The 15,131-nt window shown below is 44.0% G+C and overlaps 1 protein-coding gene across 3 annotated transcripts in view; it reads right to left on the bottom strand.

Moving 5' to 3' along the window:
• elmo3 (engulfment and cell motility 3) overlaps positions 1 to 15,131 on the bottom strand; it is a 51,835-nt gene that overhangs the window by 19,232 nt on the left and 17,472 nt on the right. For all 3 annotated transcript variants that reach the window (XM_080762371.1, XM_080762372.1, XM_080762373.1), the window contains exons 6-12: positions 14,856 to 15,025; positions 12,753 to 12,852; positions 11,577 to 11,728; positions 7,981 to 8,059; positions 2,231 to 2,281; positions 1,201 to 1,323; positions 312 to 434 (exon numbers count right to left, since the gene is read on the bottom strand). In XM_080762371.1, the coding sequence (XP_080618497.1) occupies positions 312 to 434; positions 1,201 to 1,323; positions 2,231 to 2,281; positions 7,981 to 8,059; positions 11,577 to 11,728; positions 12,753 to 12,852; positions 14,856 to 15,025 (798 nt within the window). The remainder of the gene's footprint in view (positions 1 to 311; positions 435 to 1,200; positions 1,324 to 2,230; positions 2,282 to 7,980; positions 8,060 to 11,576; positions 11,729 to 12,752; positions 12,853 to 14,855; positions 15,026 to 15,131) is intronic.

Genomic DNA, 15,131 nt, shown 5'->3' with positions numbered 1-15,131 from the left:
CATGTAATGCCAGTGCCGCTATTCCAAAGCCCTTTCAGGGGTACATTTTTAAACTATTTTCAGAAATGTTATAATAATATTTTGGGTGGGTAGATTTTGTTGAGCTGGTCATTTTGAGAGTAGCTTTCAAGTCAAAAAAAGTGTGGGCACCGCTGGCTGTCACACAATGTTTGTGTTTACACAAAAACTTAAAAAGGTGGGCATAGGAGAGGCTCGCACCCCTCAAAAAAAGAATGAATGGGGTTACACACACATTCACGCGCGCGCGCACACACACACACACACACACACACACGTACGCACACACTCACAGAGAAGCCCAGCTTCCTGAACTCCTTGGCGCAGAGGGAGCGTCGTCTCTCGTTGCTCAGACTGTTCTCGCTCTCCGTCTCAAACGCCGACTGACGCAGACTGTGGATGATCTCCCTCTGGTCCTGATGGGGGGAGAGGGGGGGTGAGGGGAGAGAGGGAGAGAGAGAGAGACAGAGAGAGAGAGAGAGAGAGAGAGAGAGAGAGAGAGAGAGACAGAGAGGGTGGAGAGAGACAGAGACAGAGAGGGAGAGAGAGTTATTATAAGTAATAAACAAGTAAGACGCGCAAACGCGGGAAGCGAACGCAGCTCGTACAAATTTGGGTTTTGGACGTATAGCTGCTTTGGGGACTCCTTATATGGTTATGGCTGAGTCATGGTGACGTAACAGCGGGACAGACACTTGCATCAATCACAAACAAATCACTCAGCTCCATATATGGGCACAAAAGCGGGACAGACAGACACACAGACAGACACACAGACAGACATGATCTGCTAGGTCTCATAGTAAGTGCTCACTGCGTTCGCAATCACTGCGTTCGCAATAAAATAAGTAGGTCGGGAGTGACTTATTGCCGGTATCGGCCGGGAACACGGACACAGACAGATATGTCTGTGTCCCATTTATGGAGTTCTGTGTCAGGCATGCCCAAATATGGAGTGTTGTGAGATCAGAACTCGCCAGCTCCATATATGGACGGACGCTGGGCAGGGGCCGGTGTCCTGAGCCCAGGCAGAGGCGGTTCTGGACAACCGTGGGTACCGACCGACTCGACCGACACCGGGCACTGCACCCCCCCCCCTGTGGTGAAGTGGAACGTGACAGACAGACAGACAGACAGACAGACAGACAGACAGACAGACAGACAGACAGACAGACATGTCACCTGGTTGTAGGAGTCGAGGGGCGTGCGCATGCGGCTCTCCAGATGGTTCATGGTCACAGACTGCAGGACGTAGAGGTAATGAGCCATCTCATCTCCCACCGGACCCGAGCTATGGATGATGTTCTGAAACACACACACACACACACACACACACACACACACACGCTTTATTTGCGTTCACATACTGTATAACTTCACCACTTTTCAACCCATCTTCAACCTAGATTTTTTTTATACAAGATTTTTTTTAATATACCGGTTTATAGATTTATTTTATTATCGCACAATCGCAAGAACGATGGCTTCCATTTTCCAATATAGCCGATCTACAAGATCACAACGCGTCACACTGAGCTTGTAGATCTGCTATTTTCAGTATTTAAATGTCGGATGTATTTATGGATTCATTTACTTAATTGGAAATGTAAATTTCAACACAGCGACACGTTACCATTATGAAGAAAACGCACTTCGTAATTTGTAACTGATTGATTGATTGAATTTTATTTTCATACTAGAAGGCTTTCTTACCTTTTCTTACCATTTGTAGTTATGTCCCAACCAAAGAGGTCCAGGTGTTATTTTGTGCAAAAGTGCATTATTCCCCTATCATAAGCCCTCAATGAATTGCAGTTAATTGCATTGAATTCAATGGAGCTATGGGGTGTTATGCTAATTCACTTATTTCCATTACTCAAAAATCTCTTTTTTGTATATATCCTCTCTTCATAATGTAAATAGTATCCCCAGCGGCACACTTTACTACTTATTTCGATGGAAATAAGCAAATTAGCACAAAAACCCAACTACCATTGAGGGCTTATATTAGGGGAAATAGCCAATAATGCACTTTTGCACAAAATAACATCTGGACCTCTTTGGTGGGGACGTAAGAACTACAAATAAAGGTAAGAAAGCCTTCTAGCATGGAATTCTCCTTTAAGCATTACACTGGTTTACAAAAGGGTCCACCGTTTTCAATTCATCAGAACATTTAGAAACTACTTTGTCAAAATGAAACAGACATCACCTTGTAAATGAACTGTCGGAGGTTCTTCTTGGCGAGGAATGCAAACAGATCCTGCGAAAAACAAGACGATGCAAATTAAAACGTTTATTGTGTAGTTGTAAAAACAGACAGCAGATACCAGGGGGGTGGGGGAGGGTGTAATGACACCTTTCCACCACGGGGTGGCAGTGTGTGCTCTAAGTCTAAGGTCAGTATGCTGGGCATATTAGTGGGCGGGGCTGCGTGGCAGACTTTGACCCCTGTGAGGAGAGCGGCACACACTGGTACATCACACACACTCACACACACACACACACACACACACACACACACACACACACACGTACGTGTGTACGTGCGTGCGTGGGTGGGTGCGTGTGTGCGTGCGTGCGCTTGTCATGAGATGTAGAGGCAGGTTTTGTAAAGAAACAGGATTTTCTTAACCCCTTCAGCCCTACATACTCAAATAGAAGGGGGAACAAAAGCAGATCTACAAGCTCACAATGCGTCGAGTAGGCAGCATTCGTGACAAAATGGCATAAGATAAAGGGCCGGTTAACATATGGACATTATTAATTCAATTGTGATGTCATCGACCATCAATATCCAACACATTTGGACAATTTATGTGTTAAATTCTGTCTGACCAGAAGCAGTGATCTCAAACACATCCCCATCGGAGACTTAAAACTGAATGAGCAGAGGGAGGGATATTAAAGGCAGATGTAAATCCCTCGGCAGAGGAGAGAGAAGGAGATAAACAGATGAGACTGCAGACAGCAAGGACATAAAACCAGATGGTGAGAGAGAGAGAGAGAGGACAGATAGACAGGCGTGTGTGCGTGCGAGTCACTGTTATTGTTGGTGTGTCACGGCTGTTGTCGTTGTTGGTTTCTGAACCAGTTGTCTCTCTTCAGAATGACACAACTGGTCAAAATGACATTGTTTCCCGTGAATGCGTCTAAAGAAAGGTTTAATAATAATAATAATAATCACACCCGTGTGAAGTGAGGGGCGCAGCGAGGACAGTATTAACTAGAACTGCACTCTGTCGAGTGCATACTTGCTTGTTGCACACTAGTAGGCCATAAATGGCCAACTAGTGCGCAAGCAGAGCACGCAAGTACTTTCGACCGCTGTAAACTGTCAAATCTCAGTATCTCTGTGAAGTAGGGCTGACCTTCGATTCCGTATTTGATGATCGATTCAAAATCGATTCCCGCGTTTCGAACGTCGACGCTTCGAAACGTCAACGGGGGGGGGGGGGGGCGCGCGCGAGCAGTGACTCTTTGGCTTAAACAACGATATAGCGGAGAGAAAGGCATGCTTGTATTGGTCTCATTTATTTTAAACAATAAGCAACAACTGTAGCAGGCTTGCAGCCTTCATGGAAGCAGTGACGCACAAATAATTTGGCTTAATAAAACATCCGACCGTAACAAGTCAACTGCCTGAAACAGGCATTACCTCTCCATCAAATAAAAATATATATAATCCAAACTCCTCTGTCAATTGTAAACGAACGGTAACATGAATGAACTTTTCAAGCCTGACACTTGTCAGAAATAAAATCAACCACGGTTGATTTGATTGATCATAAAGTTAATGTGACTGTGAGTGTGCGTATGGGAAAAAATATATAAACTTCACAGATTATAGATCACTTGGAATTATAACAATCTGAGTATTGCCTGAATAATGCCACTAGTGAAATCCCATTTTTTTATCGACATGCGATGCCGATGGAGAAATCCCACATAGTTAAATTTACCTCATAGTCATGCTGCATGCGCTGTTGGTCGATGAAGAATTATAATCCAAGGTTTGTCAATCATATTATGGTTTATGGTTGAAAGTAAACCATAATATTAAAGTAAACTCTAAGAAGAGATCTGCAGACTGCAGTGCAGAATGCATGCAGCTCCACTTGCTAATTGAGTTGACATTTGCGCAACTTCACTGCATTACAGTAATTAGTTATTTGCCAGCACCTGCTCCAATATAGGCCTAAATCAAACTTTATTTATATAGCACATTTAAAACAATAAAAGCTGACCAAAGTGCTGTAGGCCTGCAGGCTGAAACAAGTGGAGCATCGCATCACCATCGGCGCAAAAAAAAAAAGCATAATTAAAAGACAAAACACAGGCAAATAGTATATGCTACATTATTACAATAATACGATCAGGTGCAATTAAATGCCAAAGAGAAAAGGTGTTTTGGTCTGGGTCTGTAGGAGCAAAAAATATCAATTCTTCGGTGCACTGAGCGCACTCACCATGTGAATCCAAGCAGCGTAATGGCTCATCGATAAAGGTTGAGATTTTATAGTGGCATTATTCAGGCAATACTCAACAGATTGTTATAATTCCAAGTGATCTATAATCTGTGAAGTTTATATTTTCATTTTCGTGTAAGTAATGTTTTTATATGACTTATCAAACAAGGTAGCCTATATTTAATGTCCACTGAGCTGTGGTGCATGCGCTTGCCTTCCTTGTTAACACGGGGAAAGAGGAGGCGTTGCGAGGTGCTGCGAGGCGCAAGCATGGCTCGCGGACCAAATGGGGCCGTCTCGCGGACCAAAAGCGGACGCTTTTTTTTAAATGACTATTCGATTCAAAATTTAAAAATCTATTCCCGTGCGTATCGATTGAACGTCGATTAATCGATTTTTTTGGGTCAGCCCTACTGTGAAGGAACGTTTGAAATGTGTAAATATTTGCCTACCTACTTTATGCATATAAACACCTAGTATTATTAAGTATGGTTCAAGTTTCTATCTATATAGTCATACGTATACTATATACATAATCAGTAAAATAAAATAGCAAATTGTGCCTGATCTGCTGGGACCAGAGTACGTGGTGTGTATATGTATGACTAGCTCTCAATGATGACGTAAGACATACGTATACATATACTATATAGACTAGAGTATGTAGTTGTAAGTTGATTAGCGGTATACTGTGGTTAATTGCGCCAAAAACCGTGACAGCCAACCCGCCATTTGATGCGTATGCAAATAAAACAGCGGATTTGTGCCTTGTTTGCTGGGACCAGATTACATAAATGACCATATTTCTTACGTCATCATTGAGAGCTAGTCATACATATACACACCACGTACTCTGGTCCCAGCAGATCAGGCACAATTTTCTATTTTATTTTGACTGATTATGTATATAGTATACTAGGCATGTGAATCTCGTCTCATCTCACGATTCGATACGCATCTCGATGCACTGCCAGCGATACGATACATTAGAGATACATGGAATCCCCTGGCGATACGATGCGATACGATTCTCCCTCTTCCCGATGCGATGCGATGCGATAACCATTTAGTTCAAATCAATGCGATACGATGCGATTCACCCCTCTACCGATACGATGCGATTTGATGGCGATTCATCACAATAGAAAGGATTTATATTAAAGCTCTATTAATTTCCCAAAACATGTAAAAATGCATTACATTTAAATTCAAAGCAATTTATTGTTTTACTGTAGGTTAGTATTATAGCTCTGCATCTCAAACAACCCAACTTATAGAATTATGTAAGTAAACAAAGGGTCTGCTCTCTGCTGGTTATTGTGGAATTGTTAGATTACTAATAATCATAGGCTATAGTATAATAATTATATCTCAAAGGTCAATTTGAGGTTGAGTATAGAGGGTTCAAGAGATTAAAATGTAATAGCCTATGTAATAGCTCAATTAATGTTACCAACATATAAATAGAAAAGAAACAAATAAACAAAACAAAAATGACAGGTCACACTCGTAGTGCTGTCAAACAAGTAGTTTAATCTGCAACACAGTTTTATAATATAATTGCCTATGTATAGTTGGGGTCCCTGCTTGATCTCTCACTCTCAGCTAAGTGGTCCTTGGCTTGACCTAAAAAACATTGAAGACCCTGGCCTGCATGTATTATTAACGTTATAAATACATAGCAGATGTACAAGCTCACAACGCGTCTCATCCACGCCCCGCTGTGAGCTTGTGGATCTGCAATTTTAGGCGTGCGACACCGTCTTGCTGCAGAATATAAATAAGGCTTCTATCTCAGAGAATAGCAGGGGAAAGCTGGACAGTGGAAAGTTGTGGAACGGTTGTAAACGACTTTAAACGCAAGCAGTACACCCATGAGCTGTGGCGTTGTTGTTGTTGTACACGTGTGTGCAGACTGCAGAAGCTTTCTTTCATTATAAATTGATGATCGCGAGTCGCGACGCAGATTCGCGTCGGAGAATCAGCTAGAACAGCTGTGGAGTGTGGATCCTTAGCAGCACGCAGCGCTACAGTGAAAAGTCAACTGATCGACGGACAGCTATTTTATAAAGCTAAAGGTTGTGCTTCCTTTGTGCGTGGGGCTCACTTCTGTTCGTCGCGGGTGCTCTTTATAGTCAACTCAACGTGTCTACTCTGCACCGTCGTATGGTAGCTTCTGTAACTCTGTTCATTGACTGCGTGCTCGCAGCGCACAGCCGCACACTGTGCGGAGCTGGCTGCGAGAGACCTTTTTTTTCCTTCCTTTTCTGATGGTACGTTCAATGCGCCTCGGAAACACAGGATAGGGTGAAATTTACCATGAAAAAACTGTGCAACCACGGATTTTACCGATGAAAGCACTCCGCGAACGATCCATCGAGATTTCACCCGTCAATTCTACCGATACACAGTGAATGAACCGATTCACTCGCATCGCGCACGTCATAATCGATGTATCGATACGTATCGATTATTTTCCACATGCCTATAGTATACGTATGACTAGCTCTAAATGATGACGTAAGACATATGGTCATTTATGTAATCTGGTCCCAGCAAACCAGGCACAGATTTGCTGTTTTTTTTGCATACACATCAAATGGCGGGTTGGCTGTCACGGTGAAGAGACCGGGCGAAATTATTACTTGCGCACTCTGCTTGCCCAAGTAATATCAGCCAGATTACAAACCACACCAAAAGGGCAGAGTCGAGAACAAAACAAGGTAAACCACGGCAATGCAACTCAATGAGTTGAATTGCTGTAGTTTACCTTGAAAATCACACCTGTGTGAAGTGAGTGGTGCAACTCTGTGTGGGGGTGGGGGGCAGAAGATCCAGACACACAGGGTGCCGGTGCCGGCCCGATTATGGCGAGCCGCCCCGCGTCCGAAACGGTTGAGAAATGACAGTTACCGTGTAGGGGTCCCTCTACTGTACTGTACTGTCACTGTACTGTACTGGCACACCCAAAGTCACCATATATACAGTTAATATGTGAGTGTGTGTGTTTGTTTATGTGTGTGTTAGGTTGCGCACAGGTGGTGAAAAACAACCATGGTGTTTTCATGCTCAGACGCACCCAGCCACCCAGCCAAACACCCCCCCCCACCCACACACATAACTCCGTAAGGGAGTGGTTGCACCACTCAAAAACTTTTTGTACCGACCCGAACCGACCCTTTGGTGTGGCTTGAGTCTTACAGGGTGAGTACCTGTCTGTCTGTGTGGTACCTGTCTGTCTGCAGTAAAGTACCTGTCTGTCTGTGTGGTACCCGTCTGTCTGCAGTAAAGTACCTGTCTGTCTGTGTGGTACCTGTCTGTCTGCGTAGTACCCGTCTGTCTGTGTGCTACCTGTCTGTCTGCAGTAAAGTACCTGTCTGTCTGCGTGGTACCTGTCTGTCTGCAATAAAGTACCTGTCTGTCTGTGTGGTACCTGTCTGTCTGCGTAGTACCTGTCTGTCTGTGTGCTACCTGTCTGTCTGCAGTAAAGTACCTGTCTGTCTGCATCTCCAGCTGTCTGCAGTAAGGCCATCAGCAGCGCCATGGCTTTGGTCTGGATCTGTTGATTGGTTCTGAGAAAAGACAAAAAGGACAGGGAAATTTAACTAATTTAAATGAGCACATTCATTGTCACTGGTGGAAAAGTAATGTATTTAATATCGTGTCAAAAACAAGCATGTGATATGAAGCAACAACTGATGGTGAGAAATCATCACCGCCGCCGTATTAGTTCATCAAATATGAGTGGCTGACTGTCGTAAACGATACAGAGCCACCACCCCGACAGTTTGTTTGTTTTTGGACCACAATTAAAATATGAGACGATTCTAAGATGATCCAATGTTATGATTCTCCATAGAGAAATTACATTCCGTGAAACCAGGGGATGACCGAGTGACGTCAGGACTGCGGTAATCTATTCACAGTGTTGGGGAGTATTAAGCTACATGTAGCTGAGCTACGTAGCTTAGCTACATTTTGCTGTAGCTTGTGGTATTTTAGCTACATTCATATTTGTGTACCTCGTCAAGTAGCTCAGCTACTTTTTGGGTCATTTTTTGTAGCTTAGCTACTCAAGTTACAAGCTACAATTGTGGGTCTCCCAGAGGGGAGGAGGGGTCTCCCAGAGGGGAGCAGCGGTCTCCCAGAGGGGAGGAGGGGTCTCCCAGAGGGGAGCAGGGTGGGGGGGTCTCCCAGAGGGGAGGAGGGGTCTCCCAGAGGGGAGCAGGGTGGGGGGGGTCTCCCAGAGGGGAGCAGGGTGGGAGGGGTCTCCCAGAGGGGAGCAGGGTGGGAGGAGGGGTCTCCCAGAGGGGAGCAGGGTGGGAGGGGTCTCCCAGAGGGGAGCAGGGGGAGGAGGGGTCTCCCAGATGGGAGTAGGGTGGGAGGTGGGGTCTCCCAGAGGGGAGCAGGGGGAGGAGGGGTCTCCCAGAGGGGAGCAGGGTGGGAGGGGTCTCCCAGAGGGGAGCAGGGGTCTCCCAGAGGGGAGCAGGGGTCTCCCGCATGTACATTCTCAATTTAACGCTGAAAAATAAAAAGTAGCTTTTAGCTACTTTTCCTATGTAGCTGTAGCTTTACAAGCTACATTTCTCCAGGGGTAGCTATGTAGCTTGATCAAGCTACTGCCATGGTGAGCTACTTGTAGCTTTACAAGCTACGCTTTCAAAGTAACTTCCCCAACACTGTCTATTCATTGTCCCAGTTTTGAGTGGTGCAACCACTCCAAGGAACAGCAATGTCCGTGTTCACCTATGTGTTGGTTCACCTACAGTATGTGACGTTAATGAGCACCAGTATGACTACCAGTAAGACGCGCAAACGCGGGAAGCGAACGCAGCTCGTACATATTTGGGGTTTTTTAAGATTTATTTTTAAGTTATTATTTTTTTAAGTTAAGTTATTTTTAAGTTAAGTTTTTAACTTAGCCATAACCATATAAGGAGTCCCCAAAGCAGCTATACGTCCAAATATGGAGTGTGTTGCATCAATCACAAACAAATCACTCAGCTCCATATATGGGCACAAAGGGGGGACACACAGACAGACACACAGACAGACATGATCTGCTAGGTCTCATAGTAAGTGCTCACTGTGTTCGCAATGATCTGCTAGGTCTCATAGTAAGTGCTCACTGCTTTCGCAATCACTGCGTTCGCAATGAGTACCAGTAGGGGCGCTGTTGTACCAGAAACAGAGAGAGAGAGACAGTGCTGCACTGTTGCCTGCTAATATGAGAGAGAGAGAGAGAGAGAGAGAGAGAGGAGGGGGGGGGGAGAGAGAGAGAGAGAGAGAGAGGGTAGTTGCACCACTCAGTTCACATGGATGTGTTTTTTTTATAGTCTTTGGTAATACGAATTGAACCCCGACCTCCCAGACTCAGAGCGGACAGACACCCTAACCACTAAGTCCACTGAGCTAACATAATTATGATTTTCTGGCAAGTTACACTAGGATCAGCTTGTAGGCTCATTCGGTCTATCCGGTCTAGAGAGGTATGGCCCACAGGCACACATAAACAGGTTTCATCAGTGCCCAGCCCTATGTCCTCATTCACAAATGTCCGCAGTTATCAAATTAAAAATGATCAAACAGATACTGTAAGTCTTCCAGCTCAGTTTTAGCTCGAGACCCAAAAGAGAAATGTCGATGTCCGCCCGGGACTCAAAGTCAAAATCGCCGATCTACAAGCAACATCTAGGTAGATGTGGTAGGGGGAGGGGTAGGACGAAGCATCTAGCCTGGCATGGCCAGACTAAAATCAGTCTTGAACTTCAGACTGTGGAGGATTTATTTCCAAGGGGCGGTTATGAATATGAACAGATTCCAACATCACAGCAAAAAAAGGCTCACTTTGAACAGCGGGCTCTTGATTGGTCACCCGCAACTCTGGTGTGAGCGAAATGCACTTCAAACGGTGGAGTGCCAGAGGTCATTTCGAATATGAAATATAAAAATTAAGATTTCGGAGACCCAGACGATTAATCGGAAAATCGATGAATCGGCGGCATCCCTAGTTAAGACTCACCCTTTTAGATATAAACACCCTAAAGATTCTGGCTGGGGCTCTTGTACAATGCCACTTTGACTATGCCTGTACATCTTGGTATACTGGCATTTCTATGACCCATAAGAAGAAACTCCAGACCTCCGAAAATAAAGAACTCACCTTCTCCCCGCCCACTTCAACAGTCTGGGCTTAAAGTGGAGGAGAGAGTATCCCAGTTTAAAATGTGTCTAGTTCACAGGATTAGAAACAATGTAGCACCCAAATATTTCAGTGACTACTTTTCAAGGGTTAGTGATACTCACAGGCACTACACCAGAGGGAGCCCTACTGATTTCAAACCCTGACATTTTCACAGCAATATGGGAAAAACATCATTCCTTCAGTGGAATGGCTTGCCTTCCAGCGTCAAGTTAATCAGTTCCTTTGAAAACTTTAAATCCACATTAAAAAGATGGTTTGGCCGATGACATGTCCTAATTTTAATTTTAAGTATACTGACATTTTTGAGTGGTGCAACCACTCCAAGGAACAGCAATGTCCGTGTTCACGTGTTTACCTATGTGCCTATGTGTTGGTTAATGAGCACCAGTATATGACTATGAGTACCAGTAGGGGCGCTGTTGTGCCAGACACAAAGAGAGGGATAGTGTTGCACTGGTGCCTGCTAATGAGAGAGAGAGAGAGGGGGGGGGGGAGTTGCATCACTCAGTTCACACGGGTGTGATTTTAGTGTAGAATAGATAAATAACAAAAATTTTAAAAAAGAAAAGAAAAAGAAAATCCAGATTTATTTGGTCAGTTTTTTATGAAATTGTTCAGTTTTTTGTGTTTTATTAAAATGTTTTTATGTTTGTTTCTTGTCTCCTGGCAAAATACAAAGGTAGCTACCGGTATTAAGACACACCCGTGGCTCCGACCTACGTCGCTGGTTAAGACTTACCCGTGGCTTTCACGTGCGGTCAGGGTTAGGTCAGGGTTTGGGGGAATAGGGTGTCGGATAGTTACGACATCGGGACCAAAGATCAACCACGAAAAAAAACGACATAATAAATACGATAATAAGTATTTTGGGTGAACTAACGTACACTTGCATGTGAGCGACGAGCCTCTCCAGAGTGACCTCCTGGTTGACCTGCAGGAAGAGGCTGTGGCTGCTCAGCACCATGCTCTCCAGGATGTCCAGGGACACCTGCTGGATGGAGGCGTCCGCCACCTTGGCGTTGACGAAACTGGCGATCTAAAAGAAACGTGAAAACGAGACGGAACGGGGGGGAGAACGGAGGGGTTAGACCAGCGGCTCCCAAAGTGGGGTCCGGGGACCCCCAGGGGTCCTTGAGGGAGTTCCAGGGGGTCCCCAGCTAAATTATAGTTTGGAACCAAATGGACCCTTATGGGTCTGTAACTCTGAGAGTTACATTAATATTGATTTTACAATATAAATATCAAGGACACACATAATTATCTGTATTTGGCCACGGACCCCCATCTGAAAATATGTTGTTCCAGCCTCCAGCGACCACACACCCCACCCCACCCAGAAGCAAATGTTTGAGTTAAAAACGTTCACTGTGAAAGAATATTCATAAATATCGGATAGAAATTACATTAAATGGGGGTCCGTAGACTAATATGCATGTTAAACTGGGGGTCCTTGAAATTAAACGGGTTGAGAATCATTGCTAGAGCCGTCAAAACCTTCTCTTATGGGGGTCCCTGGCATATATTTTTCAAATAGGGGTCTGCGGGCTCATCAGTATCAATTTGGGGGTCCTTGACATGAAAAAGTTTGGGAACCACTGGTTTAGACCATGGACAATAACAAGGAGAAGGGAACGCACATTCAAACCAATTTGAACCCATTTAGACCGGAGGCCGTTAAAAGTCTCCTAAATCCTGACAGTTTTCTGCTAAACGTATCAGTGGTGCTCAAACCTTTTCATGTCAAGGATGCACATAATTATCTGTATTTGGCTACAGACCCGCAACTGAAAATATGTTGTTCCAGGGACCCCCCACCCCACCCCACCCAGAAGCAAATGTTTGAGTTAAAAACGTTCACTGTGAAAGAATGTTCATAGATTTGCACACGTTTTCACAATTTTTCAAAAATAGCAGATGTACAAGCGTGTGTAGATGTGCTATTTTTCAACAGCTAAGCTAAAGTTTCAAATAATGGTTAAAGTGGTTAAAAGCTATAAGGTGACACAGATCTAAATGGGTTAAAAGCAGGCAGACAGAGAGACAGACAGACAGACAGATACCTTCTTGATGAAGACACACGAGAGGTTTTCCCATGAAACGATCCCATGATCCATCAGCTCCATGAAGCCTGTCAGTGTGTGGGTCATGATGACTGGAGCTCTGTGCTCACAGAAAACAGAACATCATGACGAGGTCATTACTTTGAATTAGCTCTATAACAGTCGTTACATTAAATTAGCTCTATAACAGTCGTTACATTAAATTAGCTCTATGTTAGGATGGCACTCATTGCTATATATTATGCTGCCGCATTGTCCGGAGGAAGCCAAACAAAAATAAGTTTTGCTATTATGTACCTCAAAGTCAAAGTCGTACGACTTGTCACACACGTTACCGCAGTGAAATTTGTTCTCCGCATTTGACCCATCTTTTGGAGCGGTGAGCGGTGAATTGACAACATTTTCAACCCACCTGAAAATGTTCTGTTTATTACTTGCGCAAGCAGAGCGCGCAAGTAATCGTTTCGCTTGGTCTCTTCGAAGTGAAGACAAGTTTTCTTCAACGGTAAATCTGTGCCTGGTTTGCTGGGACTAGTTACAACATTACGTCATCCTTGAGAGAGTACATGGTGTGTATATGACGTAATGTTGTAACTAATTCTTCTCTTCGAAGTGAATGTTACAAGTTACAAGTTACAAGTTACAACATTACGTCATATACACACCATGTACTCTCTCAAGGATGACGTAATGTTGTAACTAGTCCCAGCAAACCAGGCACAGATTTACCGTTGAAGAAAACTTGTCTTCACTTTTTGGAACCAAGTAACCACAGTATACTGCTAATCAAATTACAACTACATACTCTGTATGTAGTTACTTGCGCAAGCAGAGCGCGCAAGTAATCGTTTCGCTTGGTCTCTTCGAAGTGAAGCCAAGTTTCTTCAACGGTGAATCTGTGCCTGGTTTGCTGGGACTAGTTACAACATTACGTCATCCTTGAGAGAGTACATAGTGTGTATATGACGTAATGTTACAAGTTACAAGTTACAAGTTACAACATTACGTCATATACACACCATGTACTCTCTCAAGGATGACGTAATGTTGTAACTAGTCCCAGCAAACCAGGCACAGATTCACCGTTGAAGAAAACTTGTCTTCACTTTTTGGAACCAAGTAACCACAGTATACTGCTAATCAAATTACAACTACATACTCTGTATGTAGTTGTAACTAGAACAACTACATACAGTCTGTGCCTGGTTTGCTGGGACTAGTTACAAGTTACAAGTTACAACATTACGTCATATACACACCATGTACTCTCTCAAGGATGACGTAATGTTGTAACTAGTCCCAGCAAACCAGGCACAGATTTACCGTTGAAGAAAACTTGTCTTCACTTTTTGGAACCAAGTAACCACAGTATACTGCTAATCAAATTACAACTTTATACAGTTATAGTATAATAGTTTATATACCTTTTTTTTCATCACATATCAATGATTCATTTTTCTGTAAAAAAGTAGTTAGGTAGCAAATAGTTACACGTAATGATTATACATTTCAAACGTTCCTTTACAGAGATACTGAGATGTGATACTTTCCAGCGGTCGAAAGTACTTGCGCGCTCTGCTTGTGCACTAGTAGGCCATTTATGGCCTACTAGTGTGCAACAAGCAAGTATGCACTCGGCAGAGTGCAGTTCTAGTTATCACTATTTTTACCGGGGCGATTTTTCGGAATAATGGCAATAGAGTGCCAAGCAGATAAGGCAGATTTTACTCTGAAAAGCCGGGAGGTGTAATGTCCCGTTAGTACCTCGCGCTACTAAGTCTGATCTCTCTTTAGAAGCGTTAATATTCCAAAAGAGATGCTTGGTTAAGTCAGAAATTAGGACTGATCAAAACCATGGACCATGGAATGATTTAGAGAGAAAAAGTGGAATCACTAGAAACACACGGCTGGACAAAATGAAAGTAAAAAATGAAATAAGTCATTCTGCTTCTAAAGTGCTTCCTCTGGCAGATACAAGGGCTGATATCAGCACACTCATCATGACGCACACACACACACACACACACACACACACACACACACACACGCGCGCGCACACACACACACACACACACACACACACAGACAAGAGGGTTTACTGACTCTTTAGCGTCCTCCACTATCTTGACCAATAGGGAGTGTCCGTCTCGGCTGATGAACTCTTGAGCAAACGTGACGTCGGTTGAAACGGTGGCCAGCTGTTTTAACGAGTCACATCGGACACCCGAGTCTGAGCTCTGGATGCCTTTGTAGAGGTCCTCTGCACATCGGCCCTGCACACACACACACACACACACACACACACACACACACACACACACACACACACACACACACACACACACAGTGAGTAGGTGAGTAAGTGAATGAGTGCGTGCT

The sequence above is a fragment of the Protomyctophum bolini genome (assembly GCF_963924005.1).
Source record: "Protomyctophum bolini genome assembly, chromosome: 4".
NCBI lineage: Eukaryota > Metazoa > Chordata > Actinopteri > Myctophiformes > Myctophidae > Protomyctophum > Protomyctophum bolini.
This window is presented reverse-complemented; position numbering and strand designations above follow the sequence as displayed.